Here is a 25190-nt window from a genome sequence, read left to right on the forward strand (position 1 = left end):
TAGAAACACATAGATACTGAATAATATCCTGTTTCCTGATGTCAAGTAATTCAAACATTACTATCATGTGCAAAAATACTATCTCAGAAAGGTATGCTGAATTCAGCTGTCTTCCATCCAGTCCCCAGAGTCTTGGTCCAGACCCCGTCCATGCTTCCAAGGACTAGGGGTTGTGCTCGGTCAATCAGTCATGTCCAGCTTTTTTGTGACCCCATGGACTGAAGCCTGCCAAGGCTTCTCTGTCCATGGGATTTCCCAGGCAAGAACACTGGAGTGGTTTGCCATTTCCTTCTCCAGGAGATCTTCCTGACCCAGGGATCAAACCCAGCTCTCCTACTTGTGTATAACCACTAACCATCCTTCCCAAAGCCTCCACTCCTAAATGTTATCATTTCATCAAATGCTAGACACACTCACTGACCACAATCCAAGGGAAAACATTAGACTCTCCTACAAAGATCTTCATGGTCTTCAGACTACTTCAACCACTTTTCACTGACACCATAGCCACCAGAATTTCTAAATTTTGCCTAAACTTGCCAAGTTCTTTCACAGTTCTTTTTTTTTTTTTCATTAGAAATGCTTGTTTAATGTGGTTCGTTTTCTTCTTTTTTTTAATTAATATATTTATTTTAATTGGAGGCTAATCACTTTACAATATTGTAGTGGGTTTTGCCATACATTGACATGAATCAGTTGACCCTGAGGGATGGGATGGGGAGGGATGTGGGAGGGGGGTTCAGGATGGGGAACACATGTACATCTTTGCACACAGTCTGCATGTAACTTCCCTCCTCCGCCAGAAAACTCTTATACACTTTCAACATCCAGCTCAAACAAAGACTCTCCTGCAAAATCTACTGGAAACCTCCAGCTGCTCCTTATTCAGGGTTCCCACACTAATTTATTTATAACTTTAATAGTCTATTTTGCTTTTTTATTTTCTTTGCAGTATCCCATTTCATCTCTGTATCTCATGTTTATCACAGACTGGGTACTCTTACTTTCCCTCAGTTATAAAATACATCTAACCATATAAAGTTGCTATAAGTATTTTCTGAGAAAACAGAGCAAAACTCTGGGCAGATGCTGAACATGTAATCAATGATATGATGGACCTTGACTTAGAAATAAAGATACTAGGCTATCAACCAAAACTATTAGCAGATAATAAAGATACTTAATTTAATAGTTTAATTTTAACTTAATAGGTTATCAGTAGCATTATCACTATTAAATGTGTAACTACTTGAAAGAAGAACTTTGAGTCCATAGGAAATTAACTCCAATTTTAAGATATTCCAGTTTTGCATTATGATTTTAAACAACAGAACACTGAGGATGGTTTATTTCTCCATGGCCATTAAAAATGTACTTGATTTCCATCAAGAGAATCATTTCAAATCTGGTGCAACCACTGGATATTTTAAGAAAGTTTAAAAGTGCTTCCACATAATCACTAGCTATGTGAAAATTCTCTGGGATAATAAGGGTGAAAAAATAAAATAAAACCTTTCCATTTATATATAAGGTACTGATCTTACACATGTGAGATGCATGCAACTTAATTTCTGACCAGGACCTGACAAGTTGTGGGTTGCTGGCAGTGGAGTACATATTAACATCGCACTCTGACAAATGACAATCTCCTGATGGTGACATTCAGCTGCTGTCGATATTGTAAACACGTCTGTTCAACCTGTTTACATTTCCCCTGAGCTGGCACTGCTTTCCTAATGCCTATGTTAATAGCAAGGTAGAACTGCAATAACAAATGAATTTCATTTAGTCTACAGCTAAAAGCCTTGGGAAGTACCCATCTAAGGCTTAAAACCAATTTCCATTTAGCTTTGATTTCTCTCTAAAACAGAAAAGAAGTTCTGCTACTGAAATTACTTTGAAAGTCATGGCACATTCAAGTTTATCTTCTTAGTCATTTTGGCGTGTCTTCCCAATATAATTGGGATTTAATTACTCATAATCTCTTACTACAAATACATCGAAGTTTCTGTTCTGTGACAGTTTCACATTTATAAGAACAAATCTGGTTACAGTAGGGTTGCTAACTTCAGGAAATAAAAATACAAGATGCTCATTTAAATTTGACTTTCAGATAAGAAAATGTTTTAGTAGATGTATATCCTAAATGTTGCAAGGAAAATACTTATACGAAAATATTATTCGTGTCTAGCTGAAATGCAAATTTAATTGTATGTTTAGGAAACTTAAATTAGGGTGTTTTAACAATTTGTACCTATAATTCAATAGAAGGGTCAAATTCTTGATCATGATTCTCAATAAATGTTTTCCTACAGATGGCCTCTTAGCCTGCAGTTGTTTCTTTGGGGGGTGGGGGTAGGAGTCAGGTAGAGGGTAGGAGAGTTGTAAAGCTTTTTCTTGACCAGTCAGATGAATAATGGCATTTTGACTTTGACTTATGCTTAAGTAGCACCATCGCCCAGTTGTCAGCTCTTTTTTTAGTAATCATGCAAGAGATATGGCAGCTCTCAGAGATACAAGTTGTCTTTAAAAAAAGAAAAATGTTTCCTCCTCTAAGCTAGTTTATGGGTCTTAAAAGTGAAGCATGATTTTGAATACAAGGAAGTGCACAAGTTGGATTGAATGCATTGGGCTTTCTTAAAATTTACAACTACAATTAAGGAACCTTTCAAACTTTTTTTTTAATTAGGATAAAAAGCTAAAGGACACAAAAGAAGAAACCATGAGAGTTGCCTTGCAAATATTTGCCAAAGACCTCATAACCCATCATAACCTGCATGAGTGCTGCTCCACTTTAACAAGCCACTACTGTCTGAACCTAACAGCCAGGTTCCTGCCTGAAAATCTCATCCATCATTGTCTTCCAGACACCATCCTTCATCTGATGTGCTGACCATTTCTACTCACACTGTTCTAATTTTCTGGTTATTATTTGAGTTCATAAAAAAACTATTAAAGCAATAGGCAAGATGAATGGTTCATATTATCAAGCTGTTTGCAGTCTGATAATCTGGGCTGGTTATAAAAAAAGAAATTTATAATAAGAGAAAAGCACTGAACTTCAAACGTTGAAACATGTCTGTTGGAGACCCTGGTAAAAGCCCAGTGAGAATGGACTTGGCAGTCAGAAACATGGAGGTCTGAATCAAAGCTTTACCTGTTACTGCTGAGTGACCTTGGACATATTAATAAACCTCTCTGAACTTCATTTATAATTATCTATCTTAGATGATTGTTGAGTTTAAAATGAAAGATTTATAGAAAACATTTTATACAATGTAAGATACATAATCCATATTGAATTAAGATACTTAAGTATTTAGGAAAAGGAAGCAATTAAAGAGCAAAATCCCTGGAGAAGGAAATGGCAACCCACTCCAGTATTCTTGCCTGGAGATTCCCATGAACAGAGGAGCTTGGCAGGCTACAGTTCATGGGGTCACAAAGAGTTGGACATGACTGAGTGACTAACACACACACACAAAGAGTAAAACAGTGTCATGAAGGTGTTACACATATGTTGTTAGAACTAGACTGTGATGGTCTGAATACCATATGCTCCATTTATTAGCTATGCAAACTTAGGCAAATAATTAAACCAATCTGTGCCTCATTCCCTCACCTACAATATGGTGAATAATAATAGTATCTATCTCAGGCTCAGATGGTAAAGAATCCATCTGCAATGCACGAGACCTGGGTCCAATCCCTGGGTTGGGAAGATCTGCTGGAGGAGGGCATGGCAACCCACTCCAGTATTCTTACCTAGAGAATCCCCATGGACAGAGGAGCCTGGTGGACTAAAGTCCATGGGGTCGAAAAGAGTCAGACATGACTGAGTGACTAAGCACAGTACATCTCATTAGAATTGTGGAGAGGACAAAACTGTTTAATTAATATAAAACTCTTTATGTAAACCTATACAGCCTGTAAGCCTTACGTTTTGTCAGTACCTGAGAAAAGTCAGCTACTTTTGATTATCATCATCATCTTCATCATTATTACAATTTCAGGAGGCACTATTTCAGACAAACTGTAACAGGCCGTTAGTACTGAAACAGAAGTATTAGAAGAAATCCCTAGCTAAGAGAACAGCAAGAATAAGGGCAGGAAAGAACACAGCCAGAAAAGTTCGTTCATGGGTCAGAAAATCCAGTTGGACCAGAAAATAATGAAGTAAGAAAGCTAGAAGTGACAGATGAAGGTTTGATTGCAGAAGAGCTTGATGCAAGATTAAGGGGTCTCTAAACACTTCATTACCCCATCAAGAGTCTTTCAAGGTTTTGGAAAACAGGAGTCATGTGGTCACTGTAGCATTATATTAACCTTGCAGCACTGGCTTGGGGTAAATTAGAAAGAGACAACAGAGGCAGGAAGTTTAGTTAGGGGGCTATGAAGTGTTTCAGTAAGAAGTCAGAAGAACCTGATTCTGGGCATTCCAAATGAGAATAGAAAAGAAGGCACACAGGATCCGAAAGTTGTAGAACTAGAACCTTATGGGACTTGGCAACTGTTTAGAGAAAGAGGCTACGGAAAGAAAGCCAGAAGGGAATAAAAAAACTGTCTGAGAAGCAGATTAGTTATGAGCGACAGGTAACTGGGACCTAAGATTACAGATCATTCTTCAAGCAAGGGATAGGTTGTGCTGGGTCTAGACAGGAAACTTGCTAGGAGGAGAGAAGCAGCCTGATGTGAATGGGGGAAAAACTGCCACAGATAGTCAAGGGGAAGAAAACGACCAACATGCAGATGGCAGCCATGGACATGGGGAACAGCGATGCACCAAAAGCTGCTTTATGGAAAAGAGTACATCCACTTTTGAACTGTGGTGTTGGAGAAGACTCTTGAGAGTCCCGTGGGCAGCAAGGAGATCAAACCTGTCAATTCTAAAGGAAATCAACTCTGAATATTCATTGGAAGAACTGATGCTGAAGCTGAAACTCCAATACTTTGGCAACCTGTGAAAAGAGCTGACTCATTGGAAAAGATCCTGATACTGGGAAAGACTGAGGGTAGGAGGAGATGGGGGCGACAGAGGATGAGATGATTGGGTAGCATCATTGACACTCAATGGACATGACAGAGTCATGTCAATGGACACTATCTTCTTCTCCAGAAGATAGTGAAGGACAGGGAAGCCTGGCATGTTGCAGTCCATGGGGTTGCAAAGAGTCAGACATGACTGAGCGACTAACAACAAGAACAACCAGGGAAAAGGGGAGGGGATGGGATACAGCATCATCAAACTACTCCAGTCATCCTCCTGAAGGGTGGGCTGATCCCTTGGGATTGAGCTTGGAGCTCTTCTCTAGCCTCAGTACTCATAGTAAATCTTACTAGAGGTCTCTTCAGACAGAAGTGAAACTGTCTATTCACTGTGTATAACCTGGTCTGATGGCAAAGGTTAGTAGTGCCTATATTCTCTGAAGTGTTTGAAGAATGAATGAATGAACAAATTACCGGTCCTTAGAACCTCAGCCCTCCGTGCCACCTTTGCATCATAAGGTTCTTTCAGCATCACAAACTAGCTCCTATGCACAAGTCTCTATGATTCATCCTGCCCCAAGGAGAGCCCAAATTACCTTATTTGTCAAATTGTTTTACTTCCATTCAAATAACCTAAAGGAATGTATAGATGGTTTTCAAAATATGTTCCTAAAAGTCTTCGAGATTCTATGAAATATGTTATCCTACTCCTCCCCATCCCACAGTCCAGGAACCATCCAGAATCATACAGGTTGGGAGGAGGAAGAATCATATTAATAGTAGCCAGACCTAATGACTGTATACATGGGACATCATTGTAAGACTGTGGTTTTAGAAAATGATTCTGAGATTTTAAGTTTCGATACCTTATCCATCCTTTAAAATATGTTTTATATAAGTCCTTTATTTTATGTTTAAATTATTATCCAAATTTCTTAAATTGCAGCATAAGATTCTAAACCCTTCCACCTCCTTTCCCCTGAAAGAACAATGACATATTATAAATAAAATATAATCAAGATCATTGTATACCAAAGTGGACAGAAGTGAGGAAATGGGCATGTACCCCTTCTCTGAGGGTAGTTTATTTTCTGCAGCATTTTCTGTTTTCCAGTCACACAACCTGAAGAGTCATCATCCATGAAGCCAAGTAATACATTAACACAGGTTGTTCCTGTGAAATGCAAAGCTTTAGTTTAGCTTCACGCTAAGATTCTGTTTTAATGGGCTTGGGACAGAAGCCAGGCGAGCCCTGGTGTGCAGGAGCTGGCTCCGGAATGAGAATTTGTGCTCATCTCTCCCCAGCTCTGCATTCAGCAACACTGTGTTGGTAACCTGAAATTGACCATGCTGGGAGTATTTACACCACAGAAATCTTCAAATGCTACAAATCAGGGCTTTTTTCTGCTCAGGTATCCAGCATATCAGCACACCACTAAAAAAAATTTTTTTAAGTTCCCTATAAGAAATGAGTGCACAGATACCATTGAGAACTACTGCAAAGAAAGGGATATACTCAATAAATTGCTTTTTTAGGAGTCTGAAGTGTCCACAATTACATTTTAGCAGTCTCAACTACCTGGTGCCACTAACATATTTTATACACTCAATGAGCTTCAAAAATTTATGTGTAAACTGTATTTTAAATGTTTCATATTAAAGGGGGGGTTGCTCATTTCTAAGCTAAAAATCTAATCATAGATTTTGGAATCATAGAAATGGAGTACTAAAGGAAATTTAAGAAGTAATTTAGTCCAATTCTTCCCAAATTTAAAAAAAAAAAACTAAGATTATGGAAATTGAGGCTTACTTCTTTTCACTAACCTAGGTAAAGGTGCTTGGTGCTTAGTCACTCAGTCGCGCCTGACTCTGTGACCCCATGGACTGTGGCCCACCAGCTCCGCTGCCCGTGGGGATTCTCCAGGCAAGAAAACTGGAGTGGGTTGCCATATGTAAAGGTAGCACTAGGATTATGATGCCTTTCTCTCTGTTACCTCACCCCCTGAATTCCACATGGGTTTAAGTGGTGGGTTTGTTTACAACAAGAAAGGAGAGAAAGAAACAGAATTCCATGATGACATCTCAGTTCAAGTCCCAAAAGGCTTATTGGAGTGGTAATAAGGTCCCTGACACTAGAAAAAAAAACTCATACTTTCAAATAAAAATGTCAACATGTGGCCTGAGTGAAATAATTAAATAGTGTACATATTTTTACACTTCATCTTGTGAGTACAGCAAACACTTGTACTGACATCATTTCTCATGGAAAGAACACTTCCCTTCTCACAGGATGTTGAACAATGACCACAGATTAGGGAACTGCTCTCACAGTTCCCTACGTATATAATCTCCTGCACTGATGAACCAATAATACAATACCGGTTGGTCTCTTTAACCACAATAAAGATGAGATATAAACACCATACCCATGCAAGTAGTAACAGATTTCTTTTCACTGTTCCACAGTATCCTAACATCCCCACGATGATTAGGAAACAGCAAACGGCAATCATGACCGGATGAACCACAGGAAAGTAAGTCAGAATGACAGCCTCCTCTACCCTGAAAGAAGAACAGAAAAGATGGTCGAATAGCAATATCCCATCTCACTTTCTGCACACAGAAGCAGATATTCTTCTATGATACTTTCATTAAGTCTTTATATTATAAATAGAATAAAAAGGCACCCAAGACATAGCACAAAACACAAAGGACTTGTGCACATGCCGTCACCAACTTGCTTGTTTGTTTTATGTTTTATCTTGTTTGGTTTAGTTTTTTATACAAGTGGTACAAAAAAAAAGAAAAAAACTTCCCATCTCAGCTCATTTAAAATATATTATAAGATAGGGACCTACAGTTTAAAAAGTCCACTTAATATTAGCGCCGAAGCCTTAACTTTCATGAGGAAACCACATGAAACTTCAGTATTTCCCAGCTGAGAAGACTCTCTTCTCTGATCTGGGACTCCGCATGCAGTGTGCACTTTTCCAAAAATATGAAACACTGCTATGGAAAGGGAAATTGGTCTATATTATAAAGAAGGGAGGGAGATGCCTTCTCTGCTCAAAAACCATGAAAAATGATTAACTAGAGCCTTAACAGTAAGAGTAATAACTAGGATAACAGAAAAAAGACCATGACTAAGTGCTTACTAAGCTCCATCCTGTTAAGGACTTTACAGAAATCCTTAGGAAAATTCAAAGAGGTATATAATTCCTATTCAGAGATGAAGAAAATGAGGCTCAGAGACATTAAGTAGTTTGCCATTTGTGATGTTAGTGGATTAATCCTTGAAATTGGGTAAGAAAATGACATGCGGGGTTTGGTTTTCATTAGCTCAGGAATATGAAGGCAAGAAAAAGTTGGCAAGTATTTTCTTAAGGAAAAGTAGGTGTGCTGTCCATTGTAACAAATATGGCTTGGTTCAAACACTGCCAGGACAGGCAGGTGGTATTACCATAACCAGAGGTGTCCTCTACAAACAGCAGTATACCTTAATGAAAATTCTAGAAAATCCAAGTGTTACCATGGGCAGGAAAAACTTTCCAAATGATCGGGGGTGAGCACTACCATCTAAACAGCTGAGGGCAAAGTTTCTTAGAAACTAGTGTCTGAGGAAACCCTGATGAAAGAATTTAATCATTAATTATAAAACCTACCTTGTTTCTGCAGTTAAAGTCAGAACATTATTTAGGTAGTCCCTCATCCAAGCAGACACAGCCAACACGCTGATGGACATTAACTGTGGGTAAAAAATTACAAATTGGTGACCAAGCAGTTATTCATCATGCTCTGCAGGACTTATAACAAAATATCGAGGATTTTATTTACATAATTATTATGATTTTTCCTAATGACCATTTACCACCTGTTGAAATTTACTTTTACTATAAATATCTGCCATTCTGTTTTGTAATTACATCATAGCCACTAAATAGAATGTCACTAAATAGGACATGGAGAGCTGAACTATTAGAAAGTCCAGGACAGGAATTTCACAGAACAACTAAATTATCAAATGTACAAGATGAGCCTAAAATACATCATACGTAAAAGCAAGGAAGCAATAAAATATTACTGATGTCCAAAAAGTCACAGGCACTAACTTCAAAGGACTTCCACTGGCTAAAGTTAAACAATTTGGCCATCAAAATAATACATAATAACAACAACTGCAATGGTTAAAACATCCAATACACTAAAATCTATGAATTCACAAAAATATTTAAACAAAACTCACTAACCAGCTTTGGAGGATATTAGATATTCAACTCATCATTCAGAAAACTGATAAGAATCCAATGTTTATTCAATTTTCCCCATACAAACTAGAGAAAGAACCAAAGACTTAATGAAAGTTTTTACAGAAGAATATCAGCTAATATGTACAGAAAGCAAGATAGAATATCACTATTTGACAATCTTTTCTGAAATAATGGCTCTCTTGGCAAAGATCCTCAATGACTGCCAAAATTATCAGGTCAGTGGCTCTCAGTCCTGTCTGTACATCAGAATCACCCAGGACACTTAAAAAAATTGCTGAGCCCAAGTCAACCCTGAATAAATTCTTGGAAGTGGAGCCTGTGCATCAGAAGTGTGTAAAGGCTGCACAGATGTTCTAATAGGTAGTACAGGGCTGAGAGCTACTGCATTAAGTGAAAGAGGACTGATGGGGACTTTTTAAAAAATATTTATTGAATTTATTTATTGGCTGCCCCAGGTCTTAGTTGTGGCACACAGGATCTTTAGCTGTGGCTTGTAGGATCTAGTTCCCTGACCACAGATGGAACTCCAACCCTCTGTGTTAGTCTTAGCCACTGGACCACCAGCCCTGATGGGGACTTTTAGAATGGAGACATAAAATACCAGATGCCCTGATCAATCTTAACACCACAAAAAGAGACAACAGAGATAATATCTCCCAACGTGATGCAATCAGAAGTACTCAAAGATACTTTTGAGGTATTTTTACCAAAAAGTCAAACGTGAATCTAATCAAGCCTCAAGCTCTAACTATCAGTTTACAGGAAATACAAAGAACAGATTTAAACTTGTTAAACGCCACCATGGGCATGCAATCGACAAAATAAAAAATGTAAGAAATTTTACAGAACAAATGATCTGGTTTCTTTAATTAAAAAAGCTGGGTCATTTGTAGAGATGTGGACAGACCTTGAATCTGTCATACAGAGTGAAATAAGTCAGAAAGAGAAAAACAAATATCATATATCAATGCATATATATAGAAAAATAGTACAGTTGAACCTAGTTCCAGGGCAGGAACAGAGACAGATGTTGAGAATGGACATGTGGACACAACAAGGGAAGGGGAGGGCAGGATGAACTGGGAGATCAGGTTTGACATAAATACACCACCATGTGTAAAACAGATAGCTAATGGGAAGCTGCCGTATAGCACAGGGAGCTCAGCTTGGTGCTCTGTGATGACCTAGAGGGGTGGGATGGTGGGGTGTGGAAGGCAGGCTCAAGAGGAAGGGGATATATGTGTACTTACAGCTGATTCACTTTATTCTACAGCAGAAACTAATACAATATTTCAAAGCAATTATACTCCAATTAAAAAAAAAAAAAAAACAACTGGCAAGTGGAATAAAAAGATGGAAGGTGAAACTGTTTTAACTTAAAAGAGATTGTTCAAGGCCATGTTGACCTGGTTTGGATCCTGATTTAAATGAACCAACCACAAAGAACCATTTATGAGATGATGGGGGATATTTTAACATGACTGGGTATTTGAAAATATTAGGAAATTATTATTTAGTATTGTAGATATGACAATGGTATTACTTTTTTAAAAGAATCTTTACCTTTTAGAGATACATGATGAATGGTTTAATAAATAATCATGATGCATGGGAGTTAAGTGGGAAGTGGAGGTTGTGTGCGTAACTGGGGATTAATTATACTCTGCTCTCTACTTCTGTGTGTTTTAAATTGTCCATAATTAAAAAAAAAAAACAAAATTAAACAGCTACTATCTAGAATATGTTCAAAATGAGCCTTCCTGGGAGGTTTTTCTAAGTGCTGAAAGTTAAGCCTAAGTTCTAAAGGTCTTTCAGAAAATTTTCTCAAATGTGCCTTACCTTAAGTGCAATACAGTAAATTTCAGCTTAATTTGATTTTTAATAGTTTCTGGCATCTTAATGAACATTAATTACCATTATGTTAGAAGTTTTCTTTAAATGCTGAAATAATGAACATACAAGACAGGAATGAGTCTTTACTGACTCAAAGAGTGGCCATAAAACATGCGTTCTCAATAAGGGCTCCCAGGTAAGCATGACACCTGGAGCTCTGTGACCTCTTGTTCAGTGAAACATAGTCACCTGCCTGGAAAATCAACTGGTAACCTTATGTCGTCTTCATCTAGCTGCAAATACAGTAGATTCCCCCCTTATCCAAAGAGGATATCTTCTAAGAAATCCAGTGGGTGCCTGAAACCACAGAGTGTCTCAAATCCTGTATATATTAATGGGCGAGTGGCATCTGCAGCACGGCTATAGTGGACAAAGGGATGAGCCACATCCTAGACCTGACAGTGGGAGGTTTCATACTGCTTCTCAGAACCACATAAAACTTCTGAATTGTTGATTTCTGGAATTTTCCATCTAATATTTTAGGACCACGATTGACCATGTCTGATCGAAACTACAGAAAATGAAACTGAGGGTAAGGGGAACTACTTCATTTACTCAGCACCAACCATCTGCCTTGTATTCTCTGTATCAGAGTCTCAGACCCAAAAAATGTATAAAAGTAGCAAGATCCCAGCTTCTGTGGAGCTTCTAGATAATTACAGTGTAAAATGTGACATGAAAACCTGTTCAAGGTCTTGCAGATTCTGAACGGTAGAGCTGGATTCAAATCCAGGCCTTCATCTCTGAAGCTTCAGAGTTAGTCACTAACTACCTTCCAAACACAGAAAGAAGCATTATGCTCCACAAACGGGAGGAGCTTCAGTAGCATGGAGGGTTTCTTTCTCAAAGAGGGTGGGGAGCAGGGAGTAGCACGAGGATCATCTGTCTGTCATGGCCAGGCTCAGTCTGAGCATCCAAACAACATTCTTTGCTGAATGAAGGCTCAGGGCTCAATGGCCTAAAACAGGTTAAGAACCTCTGGCCCACAGCTCAGAGGAGAATGAGGCCAGTTATTACCATCCTCGAAAATGCCTTGTATGGGTTTCCCAGGTGGCTCAGTGGTAAAGAATCCATGTGCCAAGCAGGAGACACAAGAGACTCGGGTTCAAGCCCTGCATTGGGAAGATCCCCTGGAGTAGGAAATGGCAAACCACTCGAGTATTCTTGTCTGGAGGAGCCTGGCAGGCTATAGTCCAGGCTGTCACAATGAGTGGGACATGACTGAGTGAGTGAGCACACACAGGCACACTTGTGAGCACACACACATTACCACCCTCATCCCTGTTGGGAGTGAAGAACAGATTGTAAACCTAATAAAAGTTCCCCAGGGGCTCTGTCACAGTGTATTAACTGTGTTTCTAGCTCCTGCAAACTTGATGCTTTAACATCTGTTCTACATGCTCATGCTGGACACATCTTGGTCTGGACAAACCGATAATATGCCTGAGTCACCTTGCCTTGGCCACCTTCTATCTGACCTTAGGAGGAGTCCTTCTCCAAGGGACATAGCTTTCATTTTTAAATACAAACCAAGCAATCCAGAGTGCACACTCCCAACCACTCCTTTATCGAGCTCTTTCATTCCAGGCCACTCTACACCTGCCCAAATCACCACAAGGTCCACGTGCCAGACAACTAGGGAGAGAGGCTGCTGAAAGTATTCAAATTAGCCAATCCAAAACCTATTTACCCTGCCTTGCAAGTTCCTTCTTGAAGAAGCCCCAGTAAAAGTACTTGCCCAGTGCCCTTCTCTCCCTGCCTTGTGATGGATCCCATGCTTCCCCTCTTGGTCCACCATGATGAGAACTGTACTCTGTCACTTGGGATCTTCAAGTATAACACACAACGCTTTCAATGACAGTTATCTTCTGATCTGTTGACCCTGAAGTGAAGTAAAATGAAGTGAAAGTCTCTCAGTCGTGTCTGACTCTTTGCAACCTCATAGACTGTAGCCTGCCAGGCTCCAGTGTCCATGAAATCCTCCAGGCCAGAATACTGGAGTGGGTAGCCGTTCCCTTCTCCAGGGGATCTTCCCAGCCCAGGGATCAAATCCAAGTCTCCTGCATTACAGGTAGATTCTTTACCAGCTGAGCTACCAGAGAAGCCATTTTCAATGACAGTTATCTTCTGATCTATTGGCTTTACCAGTCCTCAATAATCACAGAACCTATTACAACACACAGAGCTAGCAGGGGACCATAAACCATTTGATTAAATCTGAGGCTAAATGGTCTTCCTCTACTTGGCTATATGTGGGTGTTCAAATAACATATGTTTAAGGAGGTCAGGAAATTCTACCATTGTGCCATTTTATTTATTCACCTTAATTCTTTGGCAGTTATCAATAATCCTCTTCTACCATCGTCAGAATAATAACTGATACTGATTTCTCCATATTTTAATTTCTCACAGGCTGTTGAGCCAATTTTCAATTATCATAGCTCTAAGACAGCTATTAGGGCTTGTGGCTCAGACAGTAAAGAATCTGCCTACAATGCAAGAGACCTGGGTTTGATCCCTGGTCAGGAAAATCCCCTGGAGAAGGGAATGGATACCCACTCTATTATTCTTGCCTGGAGAATTCCATGTACAGAGACCACAGTCCGTGGGGTCACAAAGAATAGGACATGACTAAGCAACTAACACTTTCACTTTCAAGACAGGTAGCAATAAATTATCAGATTCTTCATTTTGTATAATATAGTATCAGTGGTTGTCATTATATAAACAGTACTTCCATTCATAACTTCCCTGGAGAAGGGAATGGCAACCCACTCCAGTATCCCTGCCTGGAAAATCACATAGACAGGAGCCTGGTGGGCTGCAGTCCATGGGGTTGCAAAGAGTCATGCATGACTGAGTGACTAACATCCATTCATAACAAAAATGTTTTTTCTAAAAACAGCATATTCAAAAACATTTCTAATATGGTAGAATGGTTAAAAGCATGGTTCTGAATTGATTCTTTCTTTCAAAAAATATATATTGATCAGCTGCTCTCTGTCAGGCACTGTGCAATGAACTGGAGATATACTGATTGGCAATAGCAGGCACCCTCTCAAATCTATGTTGAAATTTTATACTAAGTGAAGAGGTCACATGTTAGTCAACTCATGAGAGACATAAACGTGTAACTGTAAACTGTAATTAAGTAAGAGGAAGGAATAATATGAGTTACTGTAGGAACTCATTTTAGGGTGGCTGACCTAGTCCATGGGGTCAAAGGGCCTTCTCCAGACAGCTAAGATCTAAAGGATAATTATCAAGTTCATTAGGGAAAGGGAGGCTGAAAAGAACATTCCAGTCAGAAAGAACAGCAAGAGTCCCAGAGTGGAAGGCAGCAGGATATGTTCAAGGAAGGGAGACCGGCACAGGGCAGGCATGAAAAGCCAGACAGGGGCCAGATCACGGGTCCTAGAGGTCACTGTTTGTTAGTCATGTGATGACAATGACCATGAGATGCCATTGAATCCAAAAGTCTTGGTTTGAATTTGAGTTCAGCTCTGCTCCTTTCCATCTTCATGACTTTGGGTGTGTCACTTAACCTTTCCTAAGCTTCAGTTTCCTCCCATATAAAACATTATAATAGCAAGTCCGACTTCATAGAGGATTCCAGGGATGAAAAAAGAGCAGGATTCTTTTACATACTATCTATTACTATCTCAAGCCACTTTTGACCTCAGGGCTTTCTCTTAATCTTTCTCAGTTTAGGAGACAACTCCTCAATTCAGTTCAGTTCAGTCACTCAGTCGTGTCCGACTCTTTGCGACCCCATAAATCACAGCACGCCAGGCCTCCCTGTCCATCACCAACTCCTGGAGTTTATTCAGACTCATCCATCGAGTCAGTGATGCCGTACAGCCATCTTATCCTCTGTTGTCCCCTTCTCCTCCTGCCCCCAATCCCTCCCAGCATCAGAGTCTTTTCCAATGAGTCAACTCTTCGCATGAGGTGGCCAAAGTACTGGAGTTTCAGCTTTAGCATCCTAAATCAGTTCAAAAATGGAATCTTCTGCTACATGAAGGTCTAACAAATGCAGGGAAAAGGCAGACTTGAAATAGAACCATCTACTGAACTTCCACAGCCATTCTTGGTTCTGACATCTCTAAAACTGAACTCGTCTTCATTCTTCTGGATACCTATATGTCCCTCCCACTGTTCTTCCTTTCTCAGTAAATGGTATGATCAATGCTTCAGTCACAGTCACTGGCACCTTGGCAGGCAGCCTGAACCTCTCCCTCTTCCTCAGTCTACATCTCATTACTTTCAAGTCCTGCAGATTGTTCCCGCAACACGCCTCGTGAATTCCTCCCCCTTTCCTGCCACTTCCGGCTAGTCCAGGCCCTCAACCTCTTGCCAGGCAATTATAATCATCTTACAATAGGACTCTCCAGTTCATGGATTTCACCTCAAATTCACCCTTCAGTTAGCTTTATAAAATGCAAATCAAGTTCTTCTGCTTATAAACCTCTAATAGCTGCCCCTTATGGCTCCTTGCCATCGCTCACTTCTACTTCCTCCAGCTCTCTCCTAGAGAATAAGTTTAAATTCTGCAGCAGACACACGGGGCCCTCTCCAGTTACCCTTTGACCTCTTCCTTCAACTTATTTCCTGCCAGCTCCTTCCCACACACATTCTGTCCTCGGATGACCAAAGTCTAGCTTCTGCTTCTCTGATATGTACCGCTGCAGACCTCCTGAACCTATGTCTTTGTCCCTGTCGTTCCCTCTGCCTAAAATGCAATTCTGCTCCAGCCTGTCCATCTCAGGAGCAGAACAACCTTATCCTTAAAGACCAGCTCAAACATGAGGCTTTTCTCCCAGCTCCCTCCTTACCCAGAGTCAGTGTTCTTGTCTAGACTTCAGAGCACTGATCTACGGTTGCCTTACCCACCCATCTCATCGACTAGAGGTCACAGACCACTGCCTCTAGCTTCCTCTCACAATACAGTACCAGGCCTAGTAGTGAGACCTGCTACATGTTAGATGAATGAATGAGAACATAATTAAAGGAAGATGATTTCAACTTGTCAGACAAGCTAACTAATGGAGAAGCTCAGCAAAATCAGGAGATGCTTTAAGTAGAACCGAGCTTTCTATCACTGGAAGTTTTCCAGTTGAGAGACGCTTGCCACATTACATGATCAAAGATTTATATATCAGGTCAGAAGCTGGCTTAAGTGTTCTCAAAAGTCCTTTAAACTGCAAACGTCGTATTCTACTTGGCTCAACTGCTTTTTTTCACTGTAGTTATCCAAGTGTCACAACTGTGCATAGAGTTATCAGGCAAAATAAATAAGACCAACACAAGCTTGATCTCATAGCAAGCAAGCAATTCTGAAAAGAAGCTGCTTTTTATTGACATTATTTCCAGCCATGTTAAGTGTATGAGAACAGTTCAATTCTCGGAACAATTTTACTCACTAGGGTTGAGAAAATAATAATGGTAACAATGAACACAGTACATATTATAGCAAGAAACAAAGCTAAAATGAGATTTGGTCACCTCAGTATCTAATCCTGATGTTATTAAATCCAGAAGGACAAATTATGCAAGTAATTTAGGACTCCTTACTAATAATGCTATTGCCCACTAATTTTCCCACTTAAAATAATTCTTCAACTGCCATTCATGATGACTAAATTATTAGTGCATTGTAGCTATCACATGTAGCAAGGTTCATAGCTCCTTACATCTTCTCCAATATAGAAAAATATTACCTGTAGTTCAAGGAATATTTAGAAAATAACACAAATATTGCTTTTTTAAGATTTTTTTTATGTGAATAATTTTCACAGTCTTTATTGAATTTGTTACCATATTGCTTCTGTTTTCTGTTTTGTTTTTTTTTGGCCACAATGCATGTGGGAGTTAGCTCCCTGACCAGGGATCCAGCCTGCACCCTGTACATTGAAGGCAAAGTCTTAACCATTGGACCGCCAGGAAAGTCCTCACAAATATTACTCTAAAGAAATATATTTAATGTACTACTTGGCAGGTCCTTTGCCACCTTCTGTCTTGCAAAAACATTTAGAAAATGTGAGCTCTTAACAAATATTTATAAAAATGAAATGTGCTATCTTGCTGATACATTCTGGCTTTGCTTGAATCTAATCATGTAAAAAATGAAAATCAGGTTTTCTAAATCAGAATTTATTATGAAATGTATATGTATAGTTTCCACCAAATAGTAAGGTCACAGTCCAAAAACAGCCATTTTCATCCTTCAGCTGTCTGACACACATAATATATAATCTCATATAAGGTGACAGTAACACCAGTCATTTCTGCTCCAGGCTGACAGATGTCTAAAGCCTCCTACCTAAACTTCTCTTTTTATGACAAATCTGTTAGCAAAGAGCAGAGTGGGGAACAGGGACCGGGAACTTAGTTACATTTCTGTCTCTACAGAGAACTTGGACAAGTAATTCAAACTTTTAGAAACTGTTCGCTCATGTTGAAAATGAAGAAATTGAACTAGGTGCTCTTAAAATTCCCTTTTTTCTTAAAAAACAAAAAGACTCTAACTCTTATTTATTAAAATGTAAAGGTAAATCAATTTTTGATAATTTGGAAGCTGGTAGCCCAAGGCAAGGACTTCCCGGGAACATGCCCATTTCATGTTTCCAGGCCTGCCCCCCTCTGCTTTTTAATCAGTTCACGCCTCAACCAGCTTCCCTTCTAGCGCTGGGGGCAGCAGCAGAAAAGAGCAAACAGATAAGACTGTTGGTAAATGCTGTGAAAGAGCAGGCATTGTAAATGATGGCTGAAATGAGTTCCGGAGATTACCTGTGGGCATCATTTAAGCATGAACATCTGCTAATTAGGCCTGAATAAATCAATAGCACCTAGGAACTGTGCTGACTAATAGTTTCTATAGATCATGTTGCCCTGCAGACAGGTGACCATACATCCTGCTCTGACCAGGATGGCTCCACTTTGAACCCCTGTTATCCTGGCATCATTATCAAGAGAGACGATCCCTTTAACTTAACTATCAAACTTGGCCTGATTTCCACAATAAATGAACCGGTTACTCCATAGACGCTGCAGGTCAAAGAAAGGGGAATGGCCTCGTTCTACACCATGGTTTCTTCAGAGACATGACTGTGACTGTTCTGAGTGGAGATGATGAGTGAGGGGCCTATGAGTCCAGTTGGCAGCAAGACTGTGACCCAAAGAAACCTCCACGCCCTTCTCCTTGAAACACTTCCTTAAGAAGCATGCAGTGGCCTGTCTTTGCTCAGCTGAGCCAACTGCATTAAAAAAAATTGTATTAGCTTTGCCCCTGAGACTAAAGTTTATTTAATGTTTATTTTTAAAAAGCACTGACATTTCTTGGAGGGCTCCCCACTATTCCTTAGGAAGAGTTAAAGTAAACTGGAATGCCTTTCATAGTATAAAGCTGGGCGGACGGCGAGGGGGATGGCATCAATTTTAAAAGTCGTATTTTCATATGACTATATAAATGTTGTGTGAATGCAAACACCCACTTGCCAAGAACCTCTTTAGGGTCTTCATGGGTCAAACACCTAAGATTCACTACAGAGAGCTGGAGAAAAAGAAACCAAACATAAAGACTTCTGTTTTTTTCATCTAGCTTGTATGGATCCCAAAAGTGTGAACCAGATTTCCTGTCTACTTTTTAGGCTTTCTTTTATAAGCTTTTTTTCATATTTCACCAAGAGTAGTTCCTCTCTCTTGCTACTATCTTTGGTAATGGTAACAATGGCTCCTATCTGCTGGTGAGAAAAGAGACTTTAATACAGATGGGATATTATACTTATAGAAAATAATAAACAAATGTGTGAGGACTGTTGTGTTCACCAATTTCAGGAATTTCCAAAAAGAACATATGCATTCATATTTCCAATAGCAGAAAATTATCATCTAAGAATGGCAAACACTCATACGATAAAGCCACAGAACTTGTCTTTAAAATGGAGGAAAGCTTTCATTTATGAAATAATATGTCATTTAGAAAGGAAAAGTGTGATACATTTGAGGTAAAAATAACCCATTTCCTTGCTCCATCGTGGCCAGAACGTGAATCATGGTCTCAAAAGGACTCTTCGGGCAGTTTGTTCACATTCCCTCTGTCTCATGTGCCCTTCCCCATTACAAACCCACAAAACTCATGACAAACCTCAGGGGCCCAGATCTTTCTGCCCATCCCAATACAGCAGAACCAGTCTCACGCTTCTTTAAGCAAAAGAGCCACTCAACAGATGGTAAATCAAGGTGACCGGATACATAGCAATGAATGAATGTGGTGCAATTGTGATCCTGAATACTCTGAATTGCTTCCTCTTAGACAGGTCTATCTATACCTCCCACTTAACAATTAAATATGCAAGATATAATTTTACCGAAACGAATCAGCTTAATATCCAACTCCCGGAACACAAAACCAAAATTGTATAGGTCCTCAGTGTTTTTCCAAATAAAATTTATTTTTCTTTCCTTAAAATTCTTGTTCAGTAGAGAAGGGGAGAAGATATCAGTATAGTAGAAGTGAATAGCAGAAAAGTCTACATTAAGTGCTAGTCTATGTTTAATGCTTCCCTGGTGGCTCAGCAGTAAAGAATCTGCCTGCCAATGCAGGAGACTTGGGTTTGATGCCTGAGTCGGGAAGGTCCTCTGGAGAAGGAAATAGCAACCCACTCCAGTATTCTTGCCTGGGAGATCCCATGGACAGAGGAGCCTGGTGGGCTATAGTCCACACGGTCGCAAAGAGTCGGGCACAACTTAGCGACCGAAACAAGAAATGCTATGTGAAAAGTAAAAGGATACAGCTTTTGATCCCAAAGGTAACAAGAGCAGTTATCTCAATCCCACAAAACCAGACACCAGAACAATCATTCTCTCTATCCTCATGATAAACTCAAGTTCATGCCACACTGGTTTGTTCTGCTTTTAATTTCAAAAGAACTAAAAGCAAGGATTAAAGCCTTGCTCCTCCAAGTTTGGCACTCAGACCAGAGGCAATGGCATCACAGAGGGGCTTTTAGGAATGCAGGCTCTCAGGCCCAACCCCAGATGTACCATATCAGAATCTGCATTTTAATAAGATGCCCAGGTGATTTGTAGGCACATGGAGGTTGAGAAGCACTGCTGTGGCGGACTTGGAATGAGCAGGTGGACAGCTAATCCCTTCCTACTGAAGATGTTTACTTCTCTGCTGCAAATAAATTCACCACCAATCCCAACAGTAAAACTTTTGCTGCGCTTAGAGGAAAAAAAAAAAAAAGACTTTAACTCTGTTCTGCTAACTTACTAACAAGTGAATGAACTTCTCTGAGTAACGTCTCTTTACTACTCCCTCCACTCCCATTTTTCATGGCTATTATGAGAATTAGATGAGAAATTAGCCTCAGGATGTCCAGGAATGTGCCCGGCACAAGGAATAAAACTGCTTCGCATTCAATAAAGAAATATAGGATGTGCAAACATTGCTTTATCATTGAAAGAATAACATCAATGTTCCCAAAGTTAATGTATATGTTTCATACAGCTCCAACAAAACTCCCAACAGATATTTTTAATTGTACAAAACAATCTTAAAGTCCATATGGAAAAAGAAACCTTAACCAAGATAAGAAAGGCAGGTGCTTTAAGAGAACACAAGAACTATATATATATATATATATATATATATATAAAATTCAAGAGAAAAATTCTACTGAAAACATACAAAACTCTGTTTATATAAAATGATTTGTTTATATAAAGTGATGCTCAAGCTTACTGCTAGTGGAGGAGGAAAAAAAATTAAGTATCAGTGAAATAACATTTTAAACTTTTCAGACTGGTGAAAGTCAAAAGGTGTCAAAATACCAACAAGATGGCAGCAAATAGTTGTGTACCTATAACAGAGTATATGGGTACTTTTATTTCTAGGAGATGGATTCCCAGGACAGGATTACTAGATCAGAGGAATGCAGGAGTGGTAGAAACAGTAGTAGTATTAATCATAACAATAACAGTTACTACTATTATCAATACAATGACTATTACTAATACAATGATTCCTTTGATTCAACTGGCAATCTTCTTATTACAGTAGACTATTACTGAGCATCATTATGTAGTAGGAGTAACAACTGCAGGTACTACAGCTATCATTGCTACTGCTACTACATCGACGGCTCTTATTAAGTAGCACTGTCCAAGTACTTTATGTATATCAACTCTAATCCTTCCAACAACTCTAAAATATAGGAACTACCATTCCTATTTCACTGACTAGGAAACTGAGACACTAAATATGCCTGGCAGACATAGTAAGCACTACATAAATATCAGCTATTTGGTTGTCATCATTACATATCCTCTCACATAGCAATCCCACTCTTCAACTCTAGCCAAATGAGAAAAACAGCCTAATAAAAAATAGCAAATATGTACCTGAATGGGCATATGTGAACAGGTATGAGAAAAGATATTTTCTCATGAAATAAAGAAAAATACTGAAGGATGCACACTAGGCAATTAGCACATATTATTTTGGTGGCAGAGAGATGATATTTGGAGACGAGAAGGGCTAGAGAAAGGGGGAAGCAATTTCAATAAATCAAAACATGCACAAGGAAAGTAAGAGTGTTGAAGGACCAGATAACAACAAAGAAACAACATTCTACATTCTTTGGGGACACAAAGAGCCATGGAGGAGTTTAAGGAATACGTGTTTCAAATTTCATTACTCAGAAGGGCAATATTTTTGTTAAATGATTTGAATCTCCCCAACACATACACATGATACAAATTATTGAGAAAATTGCCAAAAAAATTATTCTTTGTCGAATAAAAAATGCCCTAGTAATTCCAAGGTTCAAACACAGTACTCATCCAAGTAAAGGCCCTGTCTAGGGGCAAGAAAGCCAAGTTCTGCTCCTGACACTGTCATCAATGGGCTATTTGACCTTTGGCAAGTCACTAACCTACATTTATTTTTCTCATACCCAAAGTAAGGAAGTTCAACAGATGATCTTTAAATTCCCTTTTAGTTATAAAAATGTGATGATTCTGTAATTAAAAACCATAAAGTAGAAAAGTGAAAAACTAGTAAACAGAAGTAACCGTTATTACACATTTTAGAGACACAGTGTTAGAGATCTTAATACTTTATAGGTAAGCAGATAATTTAATGACCCACTTAAATATGTACATTTTTAGAATTAAAAACTGCAATAAGATCAATTAGGTATTTTACATTTCCAGGTGGCAAATATGCTTTAATTTTCATGTTGAGAAAAAAAATGTTACCTGTTTTGATATCTTTCCGATTACTTGCAGAATTAAGGCTTAATTTGTCACCTTAAAATGGAACCATCCATAAGTTCAACCAAAATGTCATCCTCTAGAGACCATATGTCATAACCGAATGCAAAAAAGCTGCTCAAGCCCAGCAGGTCAGCCAAATAAACACATTACTCATTAAAAATTCCAACAGAACATTCTGAATATAAATTACTAATAGAATACAAATTTGGCACACAAAAAAAGTATCTGCTTAAGCATGACAGCTTCTGAAAGCAACACTGTTTTAATTTTTATAGTTTGCTCATAAGTTTTGTAAATAACAATGTGATTATTAATAACACTTAATGAACATTTATGCCTGGCTGCAAAGCATAAAAAGTCACTAACTCAAAAGGCATAAAGATTTCCATGAGCTTGTTAAATTTTATGTATTTTATTTCCTTAAATGGTTATGGGATTTTCCAAAAGCATACACAAAATTCCTTAAAACTTTGCCAACTTAGAAATAGTTACATGAAAACCACCTTTTCAGACTATAAGGAATCTCCTAGAAAACTCTACGCAGTCTCTTAATAGGATATCTGGGTATGAATTCCTACAACCGAAAAAAAAATAGTAAGACTTCTTGCTCCAACCAAATTTTATAGGATGACGTAAGGAAACAATTTATGGCTTGCACGGTTATCTGAAATTCCTGAAAACAAGCAGTTCCCTAAGTAGTATGTCAAAATTTTCTTATCTACAAGCACAAGCACGTGCATTTATTTATATCCCTAGATTAACTTCAAGTCTAATTTTACTGCCACTAGTATCCAGGGGTGGATTTCTTTTTTCTAATTACAAATGGAACTTGAGCTAGATCAAAGGCATTTAAAGGTCAAAATATACTTCTGCGAAAAATACAGGGTGTGATCGCATGTAATTAATTAATGCTTAGCCATGCCCTTTGGCGCTTTATGTGGTGGCTGCAGGAAGCCGAGTCCAGCCGTCCCCACCTGTTGGTGCAAGTGGGCTGCTTGACTTACCCAGAAGAGCAGATTGAGCGCGTAGAGCAGGCAGCGCAAGCACTTCACAGAATCTTCTCTCGCCATCGTGAGCCCCAAGAGAGAGAAGCCCCATCCTTTCAACACATTCTACCCCCACGGGCTAAACAGCAGCGATCTGCAGAGGGCGGGGGAGAACAGGAGACTCCTGACCACCGCGCTCCCCAACCCCCGCACATCTCTCCTCTGTCAGCCCTCAGCCCGGTCCAGGGTCTGGTCCGAAGCCTATTTCATTCTAGACATCGTTTCATGGCAAATCACTTGTTAAAGTTATAATAGTAACCTAAACTTCCCAAAGTTCCAAACCGGCTTCAGATAACACCTGCTGGGGAAGAGAAAAGATCGTCTCCCTAGATGAATGAATGCGCACACTAGATTTGCGTTCTCAGGAGACACGCGGCGGTGTCCTCTGCATTCTGATGAGACGCTCTTTAAAACCTCCCTCAATCCACACCGCTCCTCCGGGACAGCTCTGCTCCGAGCGGTCCCGAAGGTTGGAAAGCACACCACCCCCCACCCCCCCGGAGATGTCACAAATGCCGCCCGAGACATCGAAGGTGCGAGTGCCCCTCTCATTGGGACAGTTCCTGCGCCCCCCACCTCCGCAGCCCCTTCCGCATCCCGCAGCTCCGGTGTGAACACGGGCCACTGGAGGGGGCGCAGCGCTGAGCTGGGATTCCGCCCGGCGACTAGGGTTTCTCTGGGAGAATGTGAGAAATGATGTTTCGGCCCCGGAATGATGGATTAGTCGGGGGCGGGGGGCGGGGAGGGGCGCAGGGGAATTAGGGCCGGTGCAGCTGTGCAGACGCCGGCTTAGTCATTCATGTCCCCCCCTCCCCCGGCCCCGACCCCGGTCCCGGCCGCGACCCCGCGCTCCCAGCCGCCGGAGGAGCACAAAGCCCAGCGCGGTCAGCGGCCCCGCCACCCCGGCGCGCGCCCCCGGCAGGGCGCGCGGGGAAGCGCGGGCGGCTGGGAGCCCCGGAGCCAGCCTCTAAGTAGTTTAGCACACAGCGCCGGCGGGCTGGCGGGACAGCGGGCAGGAAGGACGAGAGACGCGCGGCCACTCACCGTCCGCGCTGGGCTCCGCGCCCCGATCCCGCCGGGGGACAGTCTGGGAAGCGCGGCGGGGGCTCATCGGGGCAGGGGCGCTCCTCCCGGACAGCCGCAGGGCTGCATTGGCTCAAACTGGAGACGCTTCCTTCTCTTCCTCTCCCCCCGTCCCCCCCGCCGCCGTCGCCGCCTCCTGGGAAAAAGGAAAAAAAAAAAAAAAAAGTCCTGGGCAGCAGTTGCTGGAAAGTCTCTGCTAAGCCACCTCCCAGCGCCGCTGTCCCTCCCAAGTCCACGCCAAGTCCGGACGAGGCAGCGGCGGCGGCCAGGGCCAGCTGCACGCACTCTCGGCGCATGCTCGGGCCACCGGCCGCCCGACCGCGAGCCTAGTGGCTGTTTCTTGTCCCCTAGCCAGTCGCGAGCCCCCCGAAGGGACGCCTCACCTTTACGCGGGCCAGAGAAAGCTAAAGCCTAGGCGCTTTGAAAACGTTCGCGCAGCAAGCCCCTTTAAAATGGTGGTGTCGGAGGAGGGGAGGCTGGGTTATAGCCATAGGGAAACAGGCTTTTATTATATGAAAATATTTGTGTTTGAGAAGGGGGGTGGAGTGGCCCAGCTTAGTTCCTGCAATGAGAAACTAGTTTTCACAACCTTTCGAGAGCCACCTCCTGTGATTTGTCACTAAGGTGGTGC

At 40.6% G+C, this 25190-nt stretch overlaps 1 protein-coding gene across 3 annotated transcripts in view; it reads right to left on the bottom strand.

Annotated features, from left to right (window-relative positions):
• Positions 1–24660, bottom strand: part of TSPAN12 (tetraspanin 12) — a 65502-nt gene extending 40842 nt beyond the window's left edge. The window contains exons 1-4 of one of the 3 annotated variants that reach the window (XM_006049628.4): positions 24521–24660; positions 23435–23570; positions 8649–8731; positions 7413–7548 (exon numbers count right to left, since the gene is read on the bottom strand). In XM_006049628.4, the coding sequence (XP_006049690.1) occupies positions 7413–7548; positions 8649–8731; positions 23435–23500 (285 nt within the window). In that variant the 5' untranslated portion in view covers positions 23501–23570; positions 24521–24660. Of the gene's footprint in view, positions 1–7412; positions 7549–8648; positions 8732–23434; positions 23571–24052; positions 24340–24520 lie in introns of those variants that run through there. The other 2 variants (XM_006049629.4, XM_025291405.3) reach the window with 2 other exon arrangements.
• Between the last annotated feature and the right edge of the window lie 530 nt (positions 24661–25190).

This window comes from Bubalus bubalis, chromosome 8, assembly GCF_019923935.1.
Source record: "Bubalus bubalis isolate 160015118507 breed Murrah chromosome 8, NDDB_SH_1, whole genome shotgun sequence".
Taxonomy (NCBI): domain Eukaryota; kingdom Metazoa; phylum Chordata; class Mammalia; order Artiodactyla; family Bovidae; genus Bubalus; species Bubalus bubalis.